We start from the raw sequence: 22264 nt of genomic DNA on the forward strand, positions 1-22264 counted from the left end.
AGCGCCCTCTGCCTAGCGGAACCTCGGGGTGCTCGGGTGGCCAGGGAAGATGGCGACATGGCCTCTGAGGCGAACAAGCACCTTCTTTCCAGCAGGACCTCCTAACTCCCACACACCACGCTGAAAGTGAGAGGTCGGTGGAGAATCTAAACCCAAGGAGAAGGCAGAGGAGAGCAGGGTGCCGTCATAGTGGGAAGGTAAATAAGGAAGGTGGGAAGAGAAAAAGGACAGGCTCAGAGGACGGGGTAAGTGGGGAGAGAGGAGCCAGAAGAATGGAGGAGTTGAAAGGCTGACGTATCTCGACGTGCAGTCTTACTCACTGGCCGGCCTGTCTCTGACCTCGGCTGTGGAGAGGGCGGCTGGGCTTCGGAGCTCCAAGCCCTGACAGCCAGAGGTCCACACAGCCGAAGCCCTCACTGACCTTGCGCAAAAGCCAGCTGGAGAAGGCAGGGGGCGTAGACCGACACCGCCCTCCCTGCAGCCAATCTCATCGCGCTCCCGTGGGCGCGCTTTTGATGACGTTAGGACTGTACCAAGATGCCCGCCTCTTCCACCCGCATTTCCGGCTTCTACCCGCCCACTTCCGGGCCTCCTCTGTTTTTCAAAGGTTTGGGCGCGAATTGCTCTGGCAGTGGCTCCCTGGAGGATTGAAGGGGTGTCGTCGGTGATCAGTGAAAGCTTTTAAACCGCTGGTGGATCCATCTTGCGGCGCGAGTTTTGCGGCCAAAGCGATTGTGGCAGACTCCGCGGCTTGTATCTCAGGAGCGTGAGGTGATTTTCCAGATGGATTTTCCGTATCTGCCCTTCGGGGCCAAGGATTGAAATATTTGATTTGCTAGGATGTAGTGAAGCCGCACCTGGTTCCTGGGTTCCGCCCTCCTTTCCCCAATTCATCTTCATCCTAGTTCTTTTTCCTTAATCTCCCGTGGCCCATAGTGGTGCGAAGTGCAGCCTTAGAGATTAGTGTCTTTGGGCATTGACGTAACTGCGGCCGGCAGCGTTGCAGTCCCGAGGCCTTTGTCAGGAGGTAAACATTGCGTTATTTGTGTTTCGCCAGACTTGGCGCTTGCCCCGTGTGCTTACACTGAGGCCTAGATTGAGAGACTTGGTTCCCACGAATTTCAGCAAACCGGTAAGAAAAATAAGACAAGTTAGGATGCCTCCCTGTTTCCTACGGAATAAGGAGTAAATTCTTCACTGTAGTATATAGTCTGGCCGCAAACTACTGTTCCAATCTTGTTTCTGTCCCTTACTCCCATACACATTCAAGTCTCGCTGAATTTTCCCTGTGCCCGAACGGACCAGTTTCTTTCCAACTGTTCTGCCATCAGGCTTTTGCTGCTTTCTCTTAAATACTTCATTCCCGATCCTTCTGGCTAAATATTTCAAAATGTAATTACCATGTTACTTTTTTTTTTTTTCTGAATACCGTATATCATTCCCCCCCAGACACACGCATACACATCAATTTGAATCATCCACTCATTTTTGTTTTATAATTTTTGTCACATGATACATAATTTTATAGTAATTGTTTTCATATCTGTCTCTACCCACTGTCACTGGGCTATGGTTTCCTGTGGATCTAAAGCAGGGCAAAATTTCTATTCATTTTACATTTACATTAAAGTTTCTATTCTAGTTCCTTTACAACTGGCCCAGTAGTGATAGAACATTGTGACTTATTTATTGAATTCTTACTATGTCCCAAGTATTGTTCTAGGCACTTTACGTATTCTGTACAAAATTTTAGCTTCACAAAAGCCTTTAATGTTGGTGCTTTTAACTTTAACCCATTCTACCAGTGGGGAATTGAACAAATTTACTTGCCTGAGGTTGTACAGCTAGTTAAATGGCAGAGCCAGGATTTGGAACCAGGCCATTCATCTTTATTCCTGACTTGCTCTTGGCAGTGGTTCTCAGTCTGAGGTACCTTCACACCAGGAGACATTTAATAATGTCTGGGGACAGTTTTGGTTGTCACACCTTGGGGAAGGGAGGGTACTAGCAACTAAAGACCAGAATACAGTTCATGGGACAGCCCTCACAACAAAGAGTTACTCCATCCAAAATGTTGATAGTAACGAGCTTTAGAAACTTTTTGTGCTATGGTTTATTGGCTTAAGTAGGTATCAGTGAAAATGGTGCAGCTCGTATTGCCGCTAGTAAAGAAACAGCTTTTTTTTTTTAATTTTTAATCAGCTGCAACTGATTCTTTCGTACAGTACAACCAAAAATTAATTACTAGTCAAACCCATAGAGTATATAACACCAAGAATGAACCCTACTGTAAAATACAGACTTTGGGTGATAGGATATGTCAGTGGGAGTTCATGAATTATGGCAAATATACCACTCTGGTGTGGGATGTTGGTAGTGGAGAAAGCTGGAGGTACAGCGGGTATATGGGAACTCTCTATACTTGCTGCTTGATTTTGCTGTGAACCTAAAACATCTCTAAAAAAGAAGGTGGTGGGTTGTTGTGTTTTTTTTAACAAATTACTGGGAAAATGGCATTTAAAAAGAAAAAAAGCCAATTATTTTATGATCAGATTCAACATAAAATTTTTGCCAAATTATGATAAAAGTTTCTAAATGAATATTGTCAGTTTCTATATTTAAAGGCACTATAGTAGTTTGTGAGTCAAATTTGAAGTAGCACTAAATTACATGTTTTTGAATAAAGAATATCAAGAAAAACCGATTAATAGAACCAAACTATGAATAAGTGCCAGCTGAGAGTTAGACACCAGAAGCGCCCACAGACTTTTAGAGTGGAGTGGAGTGGTTAGGAGGCATGAAGAGCAGGTGGCTCATGCTCTGGGAGGGTGGGCAGAGACAGGAGAGGAGAGCAGCTCGGGTGGAGGGCATAGTGTATGCATTACTCAAAGTGTGTTTGGGAAATCATCAAATCTAGCTAGAGAGAGTCTTATAAGGAGTAGTGGGAGAGAAGTATGGAAAGCTAGGCAGGGCTAGATTTTTAAGAACTATAAATGACATGGTAGAGTTGGATGTTGTGTAGTAGGTATTGGGGAAGGATTTTTAAATTTTTTTTAATTAAAAAAATTATTTATTTGTTCCAGAATTCGGGATCAGAAACAACTTGGTAGGGCTGACTCATGTCTTTTCCATGCAGGGTCAGCTGCAGCATATTGGCTCAGGTACATGTACCAGGCTGGCAAGTTGGTACTGGCTATTGGTTGGGAGTTCAGCTGGGGCTTTTGCCTGGGGCTTTCAGTTCCTCTCCATGTTGGCATTCCTCATAGCATGGTAGCTGGGTTCCAAGAGCAAATATTTCAAACATGACGATGTTGCAGCTGCCGGTCTTTTCATGTTTAGGCCAGTAAACTAGTACAGAATCATTTCCACCATATTCTACTGCTCAAACAGCTACAGAGTCTGCCAAGATTTAAGATAAAGGGACATAGACTCCATCTCTCAATAACAGGAGTAAGAAGGAATTTGCACCATTTTTAATTTACCAAATGGAGTGAGGACTAAATTTCAGCCCTCACTTGCTCCCTCACCTTCTTCATTGAAAAACCTGTACTGCTATATGTATCGTAACCCTTCCAGGAGAGGCCCACAAGTGAAACTGTCATGTGGATTGGTTTTTAAGTCGGGGAAGGATAAGGGCATGGATGTCACGTTGAAAGAATTAGGCATCTCAGGAATCTAACACTAACTGGGTGTAGAGTACCACATTGTTCAAGAGCAGGGTAAAGTGTAATTTACCAGAGCTTTTTGTAACTGATCTTACATGTAGTCCCCAAGTATAGTGGTGATCTTTCAATTAATTATTTCCCTCCATTTTTGTTAATCTTACTGAAAAAAAAGCTTGAACCTTTACCTTTTAAAATTTGAAGAAATAGATTTATCCAAAGTAACTCCTTTATTGTCTCTCAATCTGCATATATAAACTATTAATCTATTTAACTCTGAATTTTTAGAAAAGGAATGGTGACTGGTATGTATCTAGCTGTATATGCCTAGAAAACATTTATATATATATAAATAAGATGTATAAACTACATATATGTATGTATGTGTATATGGGCATACCTCATTTTTATCGTGCTTCACAGATACTGTGTTTTTTACAGACTGAAGGTTTGTGGCAATCCCACTTCAGCAAGTCTTTTGGCTCCATGTTTCCAACAGCATTTGCTCACTTTCTGTCTGTTACATTTTGGGAATTCTTGCAAGATTTCAAACTCTTCCATTATTATTATATTTGTTAGGGTGATCTGTGATCAGTGATTGACTTGCTGAAAGCTCAGATGATAGTTAGCATTTTTCAACCATAAAGCTGTTTTAATTAAGGTATGTACATTGTTTTTTTAGATATAATACTATTGCACACTTAATAGACTACATTATAACGTAAACATAACTTTTACATGCAAATGAAACCAAAAATTTCATTTGACTTACTTTATTGCAATATTCGCTTTAGCTGTCATCTAGAATGGAACCTGCAGTATCTCTGAGGTATGCCTGTACATACATACACACACACACACACACACACACTCCTCTATGTATACTGTACCTAACTTCTAAGCTATCTACTCCTTATGGCCTAAAGCAAGAATAAACATTCTATTCCTCTGTTCCTTTTAACAGTAATGAGTTTGGTGATAAAGGACTATTTGGTGATAAAGGACTTAAATTTTGTCATCGAAATCATCCACACTCCTGTGTCTGTTTTGTAATTTGTGGAAGGACAGAATAATCATTATACTACTGAGCTTTTTTAAAATGCAAATAGCTCAGGCAGAGTTGTAGCTTAAATCCTTATGAGTGACTTTTTCACTTGAATTTCCACAGCATAGATTCATAGTATGGACCCTAAAGATTATCTCCTTTCATCTTTGGCATAAGTCGAATGAGAAATCCATTAGGCTTAAAATAAGAAGCCCTGAGTATTACTCTTCAAATTAATATTATCTGTGACCAGAGTAAAACAATTTAATACTTTATATTTCCATTTTCTTGGGTCTAAACATGGAGATAATGTTATTGTATGGTGGAGTATAAAGTAAGAGATGCAAAAGCACTTTCACATGATTTTTTTAAAGCCATAAAAATAGAAATTTCTAGGAATGAAACTGAATTAGATACATACTTCAATAATAATCAGTGTTACTTGTTTTAAAATATGTTTAAGTGTTCTAAAAACAATACTTCCCCAAAACTTTCATTATGATTTTTTTAAAGCAAACTTGGAACATTTATAGGTAGTTCTTTTTTCTTTTTTTTATCGGAGAGAGAGAGTGAGCACAAGCAGGGGGAGTGGCAGGCAGAGGGAGAAGCAGTCTCCCCGCCGAGCAAGGAGGCGATGTGGGACTCGATCCCAGGACCCTGGGATCATGACCTGAGCCGAAGGCAGACGCTTAACCGGCTGAGCCACCCAGGCGTCCCTATAGGTAGTTCTTTTTAACAAAATATTCTGCAAGCTTAAGCTTATTTTTGTGTCCTTTTTATCTTCACAGATTTTTTGAAGCACTGTTACAATTGTTCTGTTTAGATTAAGATGTCTAGCAAAGCAAGTTCTTCCAAGAAAAGGTCTCAACAGTTAAAAAGAAACCCAAAAAGAAAAAATGATGATGAGGAAATGGAGTTACCAGAGAAAAAGGTAATGAAAATATTGAGTTTATCATTCAGAACTTTTTGATTAAAAATGTCATTTGTTCTATGTAAAGGAGTATGTGAAGACTAAAGGTCAGTTTGAGTACAAGTTATAATAATTCATATCATTATGTGGGAGTTGTTGCAACATAATTTGTAAAAATTCTCAGATGAAAATTGTTTATTTCAATTTCTAAAGATACTGATCAGAGAATTCTTTGTTGAGGAGGGGGTCCTGGGACATTGCTAAGGTGTTTGAATGTGAAGACTAGGAGTAAAGTGTGTACGCTTTACTTAAAATCTGTCAGTTGGTGAAAGAGATTTTTATTAACAGAGAAAAATTACCTTGGGAGGAATTAGCTTCTTTCTACCATAATTTTGCCCCTCTCTTACAAAAGAATATTTAAAATGTAAAAATTCTGTTGTGATTTATCCTATATTAGGCAGTGCCTATGTTTTTTGCAGGTAAAGTATGTAAGACTATTTCATAGGCAAAATGACTAATGATTTCTTTAACATATTCTTTCTCTGTAGAAGTAGCAATATACTTTTTCTATCTAGCCAGAAGATATATGAATACTCTTCAACATACATGACAAATATATTGCAAAGGTAGTATCTTTTTATCTGATGTTTAATTATGTGTGCGTTTTTCTCTCTAGGTTAGAAACATAGCAAAAAATAAAAATCCAAAGCATCTGCCTTCTGAAGGTATTTATTTTCTATATCTTGTTTAATTTGTCTGTCTCAAGATGTCTGTACTCATAAAAAAATTCTCAGCATCTTGTTTATGAGCTGTACAAAAGCAAAAGATACTAGGGGCTCCTGGGTGGCATAGTCAGTTGAGTGTCTGACTCTTGATTTTGGCTCAGGGTCGTGAGATCCAGCTCCATGTCAGCTCTGCGCTCAGCGAGGAGTATGCTTGGGACTTTCACTCTCTCTCCCTCCCTCCCCACCCCATGTATGTTCTCTCTCTCTCTCTCTCAAATAAATAAATCTTTTTTTAAAAAAGCAAAAGAAAGTAATAAACAGCTGCATTCTCATTTTTGCAAGAATAAGTAGTACTGGTTAGTCAGTAATTTTAGTCAACTGAAATTTCACTTACCGCCTCTAGCAAAATATTGTGTAAGGTTCTAAATTGATAGGAACTAGAGAAAATCAAAGTGTCCCACAATCTGAATTATTACTGATCTAAGATATATAGACACCCTACTGATTTCTCTTTAAAACAGATGTGCTTCTGTCCTACCACCATTGCATGGATTAGTTTGGGGCTACTGTCTAATTTTGTTTGTAATAAATTAGTATGGAGTGGTCATCTTTCCTTAGGCATCACTTCATCTAAGAATTCCCTTTCTCTCCTCACCAACACCAAGCTAGGTTCCCTGGTTTTATACTTCCGTAGTTCATGGTGCACTTTTTCTTTTGTAATGCTTTGCGTACCTGTAATTAAAATTACTTAGTCTCCCTTCTCTCCAAAACTAATCTATATATGAGCCAATAGTGTATCTCCTTTGTTTATCTCTTATAAGTAGAACAATACCAATAACCAAGTAGACCCTGAGTATTTTGTTCCAGTTGCCATTTAACATTTGGTAGAAATAGCTTTCTAGTCTTCTCAATGAAGCTCTTTAATTTAGGTCATTTCTGGGAATCAGACTTTTATATTGAATCCTAATAATTGTAGCCTGCTTCATCATTTAGAATTGTCTTGGGTTTGTATCTGCAGTATCAGCTAATAATATTTTAGTTAACATAATATTAGACAGCATAAGCATATTCAATGACTGGCATATTATGTCTGTGCAGTAAAAAGGAAATTAAATAGTTTATGCAGTCTTATAATATTTTGGTTCTCATACTTCTATTAGCTTTTTAAAATAAATTTATACTTGAATCACTTTTTAAGTAAAAACATAAAATTTCAAGATTGACCAGAGTCTCTTCCTTCACCAGTAACAAGACAAACAGAGCATACTAATCTAAAACGGGTTAAGATAGCATCCAACAAGAGAAAAACCTGGCAGCCTCTTTCAGAGAGTAGTAGAGAGCACTTACAAACTATGATGGACTCAGTAATAATGTAAGTATGAAATTTTTGCATTTCATCCTTGATTTCTACTTATATGTTTTCCATAGAAACATATTTCCTTAGAAACATTTCCTTTTAAATGTCATTATTTATTTTATGGTGATAGGGTGTTTTGCAGGAAGTCGTTAATTTCAGAAGCTTAGGATTCCATCAATGAAAGAAAAATGAAGTCTATGTGGCATGACCTGCTATCTATAAACTTTAAACTTGTTCTATCACTAGGGATACTTTAAGAAGTTGAGTTCCAATTGACACTTTATATATAAGCTAACATGGTGGGGATACAAAGAAAATAAGACAGGATTCTGCCATCAAGAAGCTGAACTCATCTAAATTAATTATAATTATAGAATGTAATAAGAAGAACTTTGATTGTACCTTTGCTTAAAATCGTATTTCAATAAATAAATGTATGAAACAAACAGACAAAAAATAGTGGCAAACTATTTTCATTTTATAAAATTATAATCCTGATATCAAAACCTGAAAAAATAGAATGTACATACAAGCACACACCCTGAATACTGTTAAACCCCTTTCACTTATAATATAGATGTAGAATTCCTAAACTAGAAATAGAATCCAAATGTATATCTAAAGAATAATTAACACTAAACAAATAGAGTTTAGTTTAGGAACCTAAAGATTACTTTAGGAAAGCTGTCAAAACAACATAACAGATTAAATTAGGAAAACATAATATGATATTTTAATATCTGTTTTAAACCATTTGCTGAATTCAATACCAATTCCATATTTAAGAACAAAACAAAACAAAAATAAATAAAACTCTTTAAAGAACAGAAATGTAAGGATGCTTTCTTAACATGACAAAGAATGTCTACCTGGAACCCACAGCAAGTATTATACATAATGACAAAATCCTAGAGGCTTTCCCAATAAAATCAGGAATAAAACATGGGGGAAAAAAAAGTGTATTTGATATAAAATAAAAAGTGGGTGCACCTGGGTGGCTCAGTCATTAAGGATCTGCCTCCGGCTCAGGTCATGATCCCAGAGTCCTGGGATCGAGCCCCGCATCGGGCTTCCTGCTCAGCAGGAAGCCTGCTTCTCCCTCTTCCACTCCCCCTGTTTGTGTTCCCTCTCTCACTGTCTCTCTCTCTCTGTCAAATAAATAAATAAATAAAATCTTTAAAAATAAAAAGTGATTGATTCTACCTGGCTAGTGAGGAGGGGCACTTGAAAGAAAGCAGGGAGAAAAAGTAAACACATTATATTCATTGTGTTTCAAACTAGTATTTATTCAATCTTTTTTTTTCTTTTCTAGAGCAATTTTGAGTAACAATATTGGAGAAAATGAACGAGTTCAGTATCATCTTAACTATCTGAAGAAAAGGTAATGTAGTTATGCAATAGAATATTTTTATAAACTATAAAATAAATATAAAAATATATTTAAAATAAAATTAGTAGAAGTCTAATCTGTTTCTAGGTTACCAGAATAGACATGTGTGGGATATAAAAGTTTTTCTTTGATTTTGGGGGTTTTTTGTTGTTATTTTTGTTGTAATTTTAAGAAGGTGAATGACTTGGAAATGTATATTCTAAACTGCTGCATGCAGTTATGAAGTCAGTTAAGAGAATTTATAAAAATAAAGTCTGAAAATCACAAAATGCCTGCTTCTACAGTTCATTTTTTTGTAGTGGGATTTGAAAAAATATTTTGTCTGCTTTAACTCCATCTTCATTTTGAGCAATTTGAAGTTAATGGTTTACCATTCTTATCTGAGATTTATTCCATTACTGTGTTTTCACTTCAATGTTGTATTATATTATTTTCATAAGTAGCAAGTGTGATTTTCATGGTATTACTGCTCTTCATCTTATGGCAAGTCACAAATGGAAGTTTCTTTTCAAGTGCTCTTAAAGCCACACCACTGCCAATAATTTTCAGTAACTACTATTTGCACAGAATTTTTTTTCTTCTTTTGAAGATTGTATTTATTTATTTGAGAGAGAGAGCATGAGTGGGGGAAGAGGCAGCAGGAGAGGGATAAGCAGACTCCCCACTGAGTAGATCCCAGGACCCTGAGATCATGACCTGAGCCAAAAGCAAAGCCGCTTAACTGACTGAGCCACCCAGGCACCCAACTTTTTCTTTTCATAGAAAAATGTTCTACATCTTAGTTTTGGGTTTGCCTGAAACTAGTAGACTAATTTCTAGTCTAGTCTAGTTTACTAGTTTTTAGTCTAGTGAACTAGAGCTAGTAGACTTCTTGGGAAGTCTAAGCAAAAATTCTGCTTACTTTAAATATAGTTTCAACAATAGTAGCAAAACAGAAAGGGTGGTTGGGGGTGGGAGTTTGTAGAGAGGTTGAAGAGATTGAAAAAGGACTGCTAGAGGGGCGCCTGGGTGGCTCAGTTGGTTAAGCGACTGCCTTCGGCTCGGGTCATGATCTCGGGGTCCTGGGATCGAGCCCCATATCGGGCTCCCTGCTCGGCGGGAGGCCTGCTTCTCCCTCTCCCACTCCCCCTGCTTGTGTTCCTGCTCTCGCTGTCTCTGTCTCTGTCAAATAAATAAATAAAATCTTTAAAAAAAAAAAAAAAAGAAAGAAAAAGGACTGCTAGAAGCAGGCCTGCCACCTACTTACAGGAATGACAGTCTAGTATTAAAAAGGAAGGAGTGTACTAAAAAGCCAGTATATAAGATAATACATAATAAAAGCTATTTATTGCCTTTTAATAGAAAACAAGTAAGTCCTATTTGATGTGTAAATGAGAATATTTTAGTACAATTAGATTTGCAGGATTCTTAAAAAATCTTATTAAAATAAAAGTGTAACATGAATACACTCTACTATGTCAACAACACCTAATCATCATTCATAAAATTTTTCTATAGGGCAGACTTTCCCAAAGTATGTTCTCTAAAAACTGTAGTGGCTAACCCATTTTGTTTGACTAGCAACCCTGTTTTGTTTGTCTGATCATAGGTCTGCCCTATAGAAAACTGTTATGAATGATGATTAGGTGTTTTTGACATAGTAGGGTGTATTTATGTTACACTTTTATTTTAATAAGATTTTTTAAGAATATTACAAATCTAACCACTATTTAGAACATGTTGAATAGTGAGTGACCCTTTCACAGAATTAACTTAATAAACTTTTAGAAGAAATTGTTCATAAATGGATCTTTATTTTAGTTAAGAAATCAAGAACTTATTCCTCTTAGGAGTACTTATACACACAGGTTTTTATTCTTTTTTTTTTAAAGATTTATTTTAGAGAGAGAGAGAGAGAGATCAAGAGCAAGTGAGGATAGGGGCAGAGGGAGAGAAACCCAAGCAGACTCCATGCTGAGTGCAGAGCCAGACATGGGGGCTTGATCCCAGGACCCTGAGATCATGACCTGAACCAAACTCCAGGCTCGGGTGCTTAACCAACTGAGCCACCTAGGTGCCTAGGTTTTTATTCTTAAATGTGATGTCCTTCCTAATGACTGGATAACTGAAGTTTATCCCAACAGTTTAATGAAAATTGTGATTGGTGCGTTTTATATTGCCTACTTTTTTTCTTTACAAAAAGTAATATTTTGAGTAAGATCCCAGGAAGATGTGTTCTGTTTTCCACTATTTATGCCTGCAAATCTTAAGTAGTTGGGTTTTTGAGAACCCCAAAATGTTGCTATTAGCAAGAAGTAACCAAATTTAGATTTTCCTCCTTGATCTCTTCCACCTGGAATCCAAGAATACAAGCTTTTAGGAAAGCTGTATTGCTCCCTGCTACCAGTGAGGGTAGTAATAGGTTAGTTTCCATTGGCGACCTAATCAACCTGGTTTGAAGGAAAATTTTGTAACCTTGTTGTGTTTTGTTAACTTTTCTGTTTTTAATTTGTTTTTTTTTCTTTTTATTTTTTTCTTCTATTCTTTCCTTTTTTTACATATTTAGAGAGGATTTCTTAACTTTAATATTGCACAGTATTCATGTTGATTGTCTTTTTTTTTTTAGTTTGCCTAGTATGCAGTTTTTTTTTAATTAACATATAATGTATTATTTGTTTCAGGAATACAGGTCTGTGATTCATCAGTCTTCTACAACACACAGCGCTCACCACAACACATACCCTCCCCAATGACCATCACCCAGCCACCCTATCCCCGCCCCCTCCCCTCCAGCAACCCTCAGTTTGTTTCCTAAGATTAAGAGTCTCTTATGGTTTGTCTCCCTCTCTGGTTTCTTCTTGTTTCATTTTTTCCTCTCTTCCCCTATGATCCTCTGCCTTCTTTCTTAAATTCTACATATCAGTGAGATCATATGATACTTGTCTTTCTCTGATTGACTTATTTTGTTTAGCATAATACCCTCTAGTTCCATCCAGGTCTTTGCAAATGGCGAGATTTCAATTTTTGATAGTTGCATAATATTCCATTGTGTGTATATATATATATATATATATATAATATATATATATATATATATATATACCACATCTTCTTTATTCATTTATCTGTCAGTGGACATCTTGGCTCTTTCCACAGTTTGGCTATTGTGGACATTGCTGCTATAAACATTAGGGTGCAGGTGCCCCTTCGGTTCACTACATTTGTATCTTTGGGGTAGATACCCAGTAGTGCAATGGCTGGGTCGTAGACGTGTTGATTGTACTTTTAAACAAAGCACTTTAATCTTAACATTTTATTTGCCTTAAACTCTGTGGGACTCACTTATCTTTAAAACCATTGTTAGAGTAACTGATAGAGAGATTCTTTTCATTGGACACATTGTCTAAGACAACTGAAATATAGAGTCCAGTGTCATTACAGAATAGTGTTTCATCTCTTACACAGCTATTCACAATAAAGATAGAATTATGTGCTATAGTAGTCTAGGAAACACATTCAGAAGATACAAGGAAAGTTTTATTTTAAAATATATACAAATGAAATTGTATAAATATATATAATAAAATTGATAAGTGTATAAAATAGAAATTTTTCCTTTCATGAAACAACTTAGGCGCCCCGTGATTTGAGATAAATCTTAATAAATCGAAAGGCTAAAAGATAATGTATCATGGCTTTTTATGGGTGTCACTGCTAATGTTAGCTACTGTTAATAAAAGAATGTAATAGCCCTTGGGAATATGAGGACAGAAAAAAGATGGCAGCAGTATTTCAAACACAACAAAACAAAAAAATAAAATAAAATAATGGTTCTAAAAAGGTAAACATAATTTTTTTTTTTTATCCCTAAGATTGCTACAACTGTGTGAAACCGTTAAAGTCCCTCCCAAAAAGCTGAATGATTTAACTAACGTGTCAAGTCTACTGAAAATGGAAAGGGCACAGCACAGAGCTAATGAAGAAGGTCTGGCATTATTGCAGGTATGAAATTTGAACAGGGAGTCCATAATTAGAGAGTTAGGAGAAAGGGGAAGAGAATAAGAAATTTTTTAAATTATCATGATATTCTCCTAATAGTAAATACTAGATTTTAGAACAGGGTTTTCATTAAATTCTTCTTTTTTTTTTTTTTTTTTGTCAGAGTAAAAACCTTACCTAAACTTTGAACCTCTAAAGTTAAAAGTATTTCTAATATATTAGTGATTAAGTAGCAGTTCTGTTTTTTTTTTTACCTGACTTTAACTGAACTTCTAATCTTGATTATCAAATTATAGGAACTCATCACTAAATGCTAAAGAATTTCAAAACATATTGACAAGAAGAGCATATACTCCTTATTGTTGTTGTTATTATCATATGGCTAACATGTAACGAGGGCTTTCTGTGTTCTAGGTACTGCTCTAGGCACTTGTAGCTACATCCCTTAATTCTCAAAACAACTTAAGGAGGTCTGTGCTATATGATCTCATTATACAAATGTGAAAAGAGACATATTTTTAGCTGAACCTTAGACAAATTGCTTAAAGTTATAGTGCAGGGGCGCCTGGGTGGCTCAGTCGTTAAGCGTCTGCCTTTGGCTCAGGTCATGATCTCAGGGTCCTGGGATCGAGCCCCGCATCGGGCTCTCTGCTCAGTGGGGAGCCTGCTTCTCCCTCTCCCACTCCCCCTGCTTGTGTTCCCTCTCTTGCTGTGTCTCTCTCTGTCAAATAAATAAATAAAATCTTAAAAAAAAAAAAAAAAGTTATAGTGCAGATCTTAGTCCAACTGCAGATTCTGATTCTCGATCATTATCTTGTGGAAGATAATGGGAGATAACATTAGGTATCATGATTAACTTCAGGCTTTTAATTAGTGGATACTTGAACAGTTAGGAGAAACAAACTTACAGGGCTTATTAAGTAGTTATTAAAACCAAACTAGATTAGACCATATATCTCTTAGCCATTTCAAAGTAGTTTGTAGATAATGGTCCTTAGGTCTTTGTTAGCAATTTAGAAAATATAGAGTTGGTAGTAGGTTATGCAAGGAATGCATCCCCAAGGATTTCTAAGAATTCAAAAATCACAATTTATTCCAGTTTTTCCATATGATTGAGAATAACACTGGGTGGATTAGACTCTGAGCAACAAATTTACATATATTATAAATTAGTTACATATATTATAATTTATGTATATTATAAATTAATAAATTCCATATATGATAAATAGAAACTCACTTTCTTCCTAGTGTGAGATTATATTGAATTTTTATCCCCGTTACTACTTTTCAAGAGTATATTTTCAGCACTGACTCTAGTTCCACCATGTAATGAACAGTTGGATGTCATTGACATAGGTTTTTTTTTAATTTCAGCTTTATTGGGCTATAATTATAAGATATTCAAAGTGTACACTGTAGTGATTTGATATATGTACACACTGTGAAGAATTCCCTCATCTGGTAAATTAACACATCCATCACCTCACATTATTTATTTTTTATTTTGTGTGTGTTAAGAACATTTAAGTTCTCTCTCAGCAAATTTTAAGTATACAATACAGTGTTACCGGTTATAATGACCTTGTTTTTCACATTAGATCATCACACTTATTCATCTTATAGCTGAAAATTTGTACCTTTTACTAACCGCTCCCTATTTTCTCCACTCCCCAGCCCCTGGTAACCACTTCCTTACTCTTTTTTTGTGAATTTGGCTTTTTTTTTTTTAGGTGATTTTAAAAGGTTTTCAAGTGTGATAATGGCAAAGTTATCTTAATATTTAATACTCATGTAAATCACTTGAAAGTAGTCAAAGATAGTAAATGATAGTGTGATTTTTGTAATACCGAGGGGCATTTCTGTATTCCAGAAAAAAGCATAAATATAGTTAAATGAAAAAAACCTTTTTCTATCCTCAACACTTCTGACACCAAATGTGTGGGTTTTTCACGAAGCACTTTTCCAGTTCTCTGGAGACACCAGCTAGGTGTCCTACAATTTCATCCAATTCTGACACTAAGTACCTGGATTTAGTGCAGACCCCACAGGTGAAGGGCTCAGTCCCACAAGCCTGCCCCCCACTTCAGATGCCAGTTGTACTTCTAACCAACCAGGTATAAATCAGGTGTTGCCGTGACCCCTTCCTCATGTTCAGTAATTTGCTAGAATAACTCACAGAATTCAGGAAGGCACTTTACTTACTATTTACCAGTTTTTTATGAAGGATACATTCAAGAACAGCCAAATGGAAGAGATACATAGGGCAGGGGATAGGGGAAGGGCACACAGCTTCTGTGCCTCTTCAAATATGTTGTCCTACCAGCGCCCCAAGGTGTTCCACTAACCTGGAAGCTCTCTGAACCCAGTGTCTAGAATTTTTATGAAAGCTTCATCAGGTAGGCAGAATTGATTATTAACTAAATCTCCCCTTCTCAAGAGATCAAGGAGTGGGGCTGAAAGTTCCAACCCTGTAATCACGTGGTTGATTGCTCTGGCAACCAGCCCTCATCCTCTCTGAATCATTCATTAGCATAAACTCAGGTAAGGTTGAAAGAGGCGTATTTTTTTTTTAAGATTTTATTTATTTATTTGACAGAGATAACAAGCAGGGGGAGCATCAGGCAGAGGGAGAAGCAGGCTCCCGCTGAGCAAGGAGCCCAACATGGGGCTTGATAGCAGGACCCGAGCCGAAGGCAGACACTCAACCGACTGAGCCACTCAGGTGCCCCAGAAAGAGGCTTATTATGAATAGCAAAAGATGCCACTGTCACCCAAATCACTCAACAAATTACAAGGATTTTAGAAGCTCTGTGCCAGAAACCAGAGATGAAGACCAAATACACATTTCTTATATCACAGCATTACAACAGTCTATGGTTTGCTTGCTTGACAGCCAGTTACTCAATGGAAGCACTGTTTGCATTTTGGGCATAAGAGTTCTTCACTGGCCTACTAGAATCTTTGAACTAGGAATTTGTATGTCTTGTCTGTATCCATCAGTTTTCTGTTACGTGCCTTACTTAGAACCACTGCCTTTTCCCACAGAAGCCTAGAGTTATTCTTGGTGGTGACTTTTCAAAACCTGTATCAGCTAATAAGTAACAGAAGTTGTATTAATTGAGCTCCGTCACTCAGTGATGGTGCTACAGAAAAGGCAGTGGTGAGCAAAGTCTCGGAGACTGAGAAGATGGTATAGGAACTGCTGGGGCTTAATTTTTTAATCCCTATGGACCTCTGCATAAGAACAGAGCCATAGGGGTGCCTGGGTGGCTCAGTTGAGCGACTGCCTTTGGCTCAGGTCATGATCCTGGAGTCCCAGAATGGAGTCCCGCATCGGGCTCCCTGCTCAGCAGGGAGTCTGCTTCTCCCTCTGACCCTCCCCCGTCTCATGTGCTCTCTCTCTCTCATTCTTTCTCTCAAATAAATAAATAAAATCTTTAAAAAAAAAAAAAAAAAAAGAACAGAGCCATAGGATTTCATAACCAGAGTTAGCATAAGAAAATATAAAAATAAGGACAAAAAATAGCAATCCACAGGTAACAAAAGCATGCCAAAAACATGTGTTCACAAAACAGATGAACACTAACCTAATTCTTAAGCAAACTGAAAGAAATTCAGAAAAACAGTAGAGGTTATGGAAAAAAATCATAAATCGGTATTAGAAATACTAAAAACTGAAGCTACAGAATTCAGGAAAAAATTAGAAGTAAAAGAAAAAACTTTTCAGATATGCAGACTAAATTAGAAGAAGTAAAGCAAATGCAACAGATAAATGCTTAAAATAAATAGTAAAATAAAGGAGAAAATTTTAAGAATCAAAAAGAAACATTTTTTTAAAGTTGAGAAAAAGTGACAAAGTAAAAGCTCAGCATAGAAAATACGGCATAGGTATGGTAGGCATACCCAAAGAAGATAACCAAAGCAATGGACCAAAATAATTTTTTTTAACTACAATGGAAATTTTTAGTCCTTATTATATTAACTGTTTTCTTTATTCATTGTTGTTATTCATTCCCTCTATAGTGGGTTGAATAGTGGCCCCAAGTCCTAGCCCTGGAACCTGCAAATGTGCCCTTATTTGGAAAGAGTCTTCCCAGATATAATTAAGGATCTCAAGAGATCATCCTGGATTATCTTGGGTGGGTCCTAAATACAAAGACTAGTGTCCTTAAAGAGACAAAAATGTCCTTAATAAGAGAAGGAGACATGGAGGAAAAGGCTGTGTGAAAAATGCAGAAATTGGAGTGAGCAGCCACAAGGAATGCTGATAGCCATCAGAAGCTGGAAGAGGCAAGAGAGGATTCTCCCTCAGAGGTTTCAGAGGGAGCACTGCCTTGCCAACACCTTGCTTTGGACATTTGCTCTCCAGAACTGAGAGAGAATAAATTTCTGTTTTCAGACACCAAGTGTGTGGCAGTTTGTTTTGGCAGGCACAGTAAACTAATACATGTGGTAACACACATTTGTATTGGACAGCACTCTAAATCCAAAAACCAAGTCACAGGAAATTCAGGACTGAGGAATAGGTTAAACCTGACTGGCAAATTCTGCAAAGCAAACTATGTAGTTTCCTGTACAAATCAGTTGGAAAGAACCAAAAAAATTGGAGTGGGAAACTATAGATGAAAGGAGACTTAATATGCACTTACTGGAATGGCCGAAATCTAGAACATGGACAACAACAAATGCAGATGAGGATGTGGAGCAAGAACTCTCACAGCTGGTGGGAATGCTAAATGGTACAACCGGTTTAGAATACAGTTTGGCAGTGTCTTACAAAATGAAACCTACTCTTACCACACGATACAGCAATCATGCTCCTTGGTATATTATACATGTATGTTTGAATATTGCACATGGATGTTTGTGACAGCTTTATTCATAATCGCCAAAAGTTGGAATACCAAGATGTCCTTCATTAGGTGAATGGATAAATAAATGTGGTACCTCAGACAATGGAGTATTATTCACCACTAAAAAGAAATGAGCTATTGGGCCCTTAAGAGACATGGAGGAACCTTAAGTGCATATTATAAATCATAAGTGGAAGAAGCCAAACTGAAAAGGCCCCATACTGTATGATTGCAACTATATGATAAGCTAGAAAAGGCAGAACTGGAGAATAAAAAGATGAGTGGTTGCCAGGGGTATATAGTGATTTAGAGATGGATAGACAAAGCACAGGAGATTTTTAGGCCATCAGTCCTTGGGCTCTGCTACATTCACCGGTCTTCCAGGATCTCTGATTGTAGCAGTTTTGCTGAGTTTTTGAGGAAATATGCTTGTACGTGGGTTGTATCTCCTTGTTCCATGGAAATTAAATTTCCTTATAATGAATTATTATGTTGGTAAATTAGTTTCTCAGAAGTCTGTTTTGTGAAAGAAAAAAAAATTACCAGTTTCTTCCAAAAATGTTTCCATATATGTGGTATTTAAAAAATATGTATATGTATATTAATACCTATTTGGGTTTCATTTAATAATGTATTTAGTTTAAAACATTAACTTTCTGATTCTCACTCAGGAAGAAATAGATAAAATAGTAGAGACCGTAGAGTCAATGACTGGGAATATTCAGAGCCTAAAGAACAAAATTCAAGTTCTGACAAGTGAGGTGGAAGAAGAAGAAAAGAAAGTAAAACAGGTAATTGTTTAATAATGCATTCCTAGAGTGGATAAATTTTTTAATGCTTGTCTCTCAGCAAGACAACTTTGAATGTAAAAAGAGAGAAATCAGCCTTTTGAAATAATCTGTAGCGTTCTTTTTCTACTTTAGATGTTTCACATAGATAGTAGTGGGGTACTCTGTCTTCCAGAACTTTCTCAGAAGAGTCTCAAAGCACCCACACTTCAGGTAAATGCCAATTTTCCATATCAACTATATCATCAGTTATGAAGCACATATATAAAACCATAATGTCCTTTTCCTCTTTTAAAACAAATGAAATCCAAGATACAAGTTTTTAGGCAACATTGTTTTTCTCACTTGACAGAATAGTTCGAACATCTTTATTTGTGAGCTTCTTTCATGTGGATCTCTCGTTCTTGTCAATAACTGTAACATTCCATTGATGAAGGTATCACACTATAATTCGTGAATTACTGGTAGAAATAAATGATTGTTGCAGTTACATAAAATGCTCAGTATACCCTTGTATATGTATCTTTAGGTATTTGTGTGGTTGTAACTGTAGGATAGATTTCTGGAAGTAAATTCCAATAGTTGAGTTTATTTATGCGTCTAACAGTGGCCTATAACTCTTCATGAAATAGTGTTGTGTTATTTGTAGTTGACTGTATACTGGTATCTGTTTTCACAGGTTCCCAGTAGCTATTATAGTGTAAATGCTTATAGTGGTAGAAAGTCTTCAAGTTTCTCAAAAATAATTTAAAATAGTCCTATCTGTAGTCCACTTAGGGTAAAAGGAAAGGGAATGGACAGAGGTAAAACAGAATAATACAGTTTGGAAAGAACAAGAATGAGTTGATGATTACTGAACTTGGGTGATGGGTATTTGAGATTTATTGTACCATTCTCTCTAAATAACATACATTTGACATTTCTCATAATAAAAGGTTAAGAACTATTTATATGGGTCAATGTGGTCAAAAGGTACAAACTTGCAGTTATAAAATCAAAGTCTTGGGGATGTAATGTAGAACACAGTGACTGTAGTCAATGACACTGTCTTGTATATTGCAAAGTTGTTAAGAGAGTAAATCTTAAAAGTTCACATCACAAGAAGAATTTTTAACACAAGAAGAATCTAGATGTTAACTAGACTTATTGTGGTGGTGATTTTGCAGTGTACACAAATATCACATCATTGTGTTGTGTACCTGAAGCTAATATGATGTTATGATGTTATATGTCAATTATATCTCAGTTTTAAAAAAAAAATTTAAACTAATTGTACTATTACACCCACAGAAAGAAATTTTGACATTAATTCCAAACCATAACGCTCTTCTGAAGGACTTGGATGTTCTCCATAATTCAACCCAGACAAGGAATATGTTAACTTTCATCGAAGAAGCTTATAAGAGACTGGATGCCTCTTAAAGAGTTTTTTTAGACTGTTCTGTACTAATTTAATGTTTATGAGTTTGTAAAACTGTTAGCCTATGATGATACTGCAGAGGCTGAGGCTTCTTCAGGTTTTATTTCCAACATATACTTAAAATTAGCTTCTGTAGATCTATTAGCATCTAATATAGTCCTAAAAACTGTTTTTAGTAGTTGCCAAATCTAGGAACTCACATTTCTATTGTGTCTCTGGTTGTTTGAGCCACAGTCTAATGATTTATAATGGCTGAATAGAGCTCATTTATTGGTTAGTGCAGAGGAACTGTGATACTGTAATGTAATATATGTGAAGTGTGTATAGTGCCCAGTACATAAAAACATAATTGTTTGCAATCATTATTATTCTTTAGTTCATGACTTGCATTTTCGTCTAGTCATCTGGAACTTGAGAAATCCCCAAATGCCTTTATTTCTTTTACATAACCCTCTAGACTTTTTGTGACATAATTAAGATTTGCCAGGTGTCTTTACCTTTGGGGGTAGCATGAACATTTTATTTCTTTGGTTGGATTATTGACTAGATGTTCAATATTTTCCACTGTCATCAAAGCATACTTTTATTTAAAAGGAACCTAAGCACATTTATTCCCTTAAAAGAAAAATCAAACCAAAAAAACCCTTTCTATAAACCTTGTCTCATTGTAATAATGTTAGGAGTTAGTTGGACAATTAGGTAGTCAGGGCCAGGGTCCTCAACAAGAAAACATGGAGTCAGGACAGCTAAGACAAAACAGTACTAACATCCTGTTTTGCAGCTTAGACAAGACTGTACTAGCATTTTGTTTTGCAGCCTTTGTAGAAATGATTCTGCAAAATGTCCTAATGCTCTTGTTAAATCAAACCCTCTCTGAGGCTGAGAAACATGGGGTCCTGGCCACCACTGAAAAATATGGGGACGAACAGCAACTTCATTACCAGGGCATGGGTGAGCCCTTGGGTGCCTTCCAATTCCCAACTGGAGCCCAAGCTGTCCCTCCACAAGACCCCAGTTGGGACCCTAATGATCCCCTCAGAAACTGGTACCTCAGTCACTTCCAGGCTTGCATCCTAGAGGGATTAAAAAGGTCAAAGGTTAAGCCCCTGAATTATGCCAAGTTGCCTACTGTCACCCAAACTCAAGAGGAAAACCCAACAGCCTTCTTAGGTTGAGAGAGGCTCTCAGTAAATACAGCTAACTCCCCCAGTTCTCCCAAGGCCGAGATCATTCTCAAAGACAAATCTGTGAACCAGTCGGCCCCAAATACTCGAAAAAGGTTGGCAGTTGGCCCAGGGGGGACCCTAGAAGAGCTCTTATGAGCTGCTAACCAGGTCTTTTGCAATGGGACCAAGAGGAGAGTAAGGAACAAGAACAGAGACTAAGAAGTCCGAGGCCCTAGTTTCGGCCTTATATACTGTTACCAACTCAGCCCCTCAAGGCGCTGATACCAAATGCCACTTCTGTGGCCGCCCAGGGCACTGGAAGCAAGAATGCCCTCAAAGGCAAAAATCAAAGCCCTGCAACCCCTGTCCTACATGTGGAGGAGGACACTAGGAATCTGAATGCCCTTGAGATCTCAGTCTCCAAGGACTCAGACAACCAGCACCCCAGACAGGGACTGATGGGACCTGGGGCTCTTCACAGTGGCTCCCCCTGAACAGTTTGCCATTGGGAACCCAGAGCCTCAGGTAATTCTGGAGATAGAAGCAAAGCCAGTCAATTTCCTTCTTGATACTGGAGACACCTTTCCTGTTCTACTCTCCACCCTGGGCCAACTGTCTAACCACAACGTTGTTGTTAAGGGCGTCACTGGACAACCCACAACCAGATTTTTTTCTCACCCACTGGGATGCACTAGGGAGATCTAATTTTCTCTCACTCCTTCTTAATAATGACTGAGAGCCCCACACATGATAATTCTATAGAGATAATATGTCTAATCTGGGAATTCTCATGTTGATAACCCCCGGACAGACTGGCAATTGCCTCCCCTTAATAGAGGCTTATATTTATCCCCAGGCCTGGGCAACTCAGAAGAAGTGGGTCAAGCCTTAACTGCAGTGTCTGTCCACATACACCTTAAAGACCCCACAACTTTCCCTTGTCGGAAGCAATACCCTGTAAACCAGA

At 37.2% G+C, this 22264-nt stretch overlaps 2 protein-coding genes across 7 annotated transcripts in view; one reads left to right on the top strand and one right to left on the bottom strand.

Annotated features, from left to right (window-relative positions):
* The window catches only part of MMUT (methylmalonyl-CoA mutase), a 39742-nt gene extending 39180 nt beyond the window's left edge, over positions 1-562 (bottom strand). The window contains exon 1 of one of the 4 annotated variants that reach the window (XM_045867003.3): positions 321-461. The gene's annotated coding sequence lies outside the window, so the exon portion shown is untranslated. Of the gene's footprint in view, positions 1-316 lie in introns of all 4 variants that reach the window. The other 3 variants (XM_045867000.3, XM_045867002.3, XM_045867001.3) reach the window with 3 other exon arrangements.
* CENPQ (centromere protein Q) lies at positions 33-20494 on the top strand. Of its 3 annotated transcripts, none has more exons than XM_054505403.2 (9): positions 33-197; positions 5496-5638; positions 6294-6342; positions 7588-7714; positions 9012-9080; positions 12941-13070; positions 18595-18714; positions 18847-18924; positions 20002-20494. In XM_054505403.2, exons 2-9 carry the CDS (start codon positions 5537-5539, stop codon positions 20131-20133), a joined length of 807 nt encoding a protein of 268 aa, XP_054361378.1. In that variant the 5' UTR covers positions 33-197; positions 5496-5536; the 3' UTR covers positions 20134-20494. The 3 variants fall into 3 exon arrangements, with proteins under 3 accessions (XP_054361378.1, XP_054361379.1, XP_054361377.1); XM_054505404.2 differs by lacking the exon at positions 33-197 and adding an exon at positions 591-771; XM_054505402.2 differs by lacking the exon at positions 33-197 and adding an exon at positions 867-1132.
* The last annotated feature ends 1770 nt before the right edge of the window (positions 20495-22264 follow it).

Source organism: Mirounga angustirostris, unplaced genomic scaffold (assembly GCF_029215605.1).
Source record: "Mirounga angustirostris isolate CCGP_5_RB_7025 unplaced genomic scaffold, mMirAng1.0.hap1 SCAF_8, whole genome shotgun sequence".
NCBI lineage: Eukaryota > Metazoa > Chordata > Mammalia > Carnivora > Phocidae > Mirounga > Mirounga angustirostris.

Coding starts and splice junctions, on each gene's coding strand:
- CENPQ (XM_054505403.2), top strand. CDS start 5,537: ATGTCTAGCAAAGCAAGTTCTTCCAAGAAAAGGTCTCAACAGTTAAAA. Junction 7,715..9,011: donor ATGATGGACTCAGTAATAAT/GTAAGTATGAAA, acceptor TTTCTTTTCTAG/AGCAATTTTGAGTAACAATA. Junction 9,081..12,940: donor CTTAACTATCTGAAGAAAAG/GTAATGTAGTTA, acceptor TTTATCCCTAAG/ATTGCTACAACTGTGTGAAA.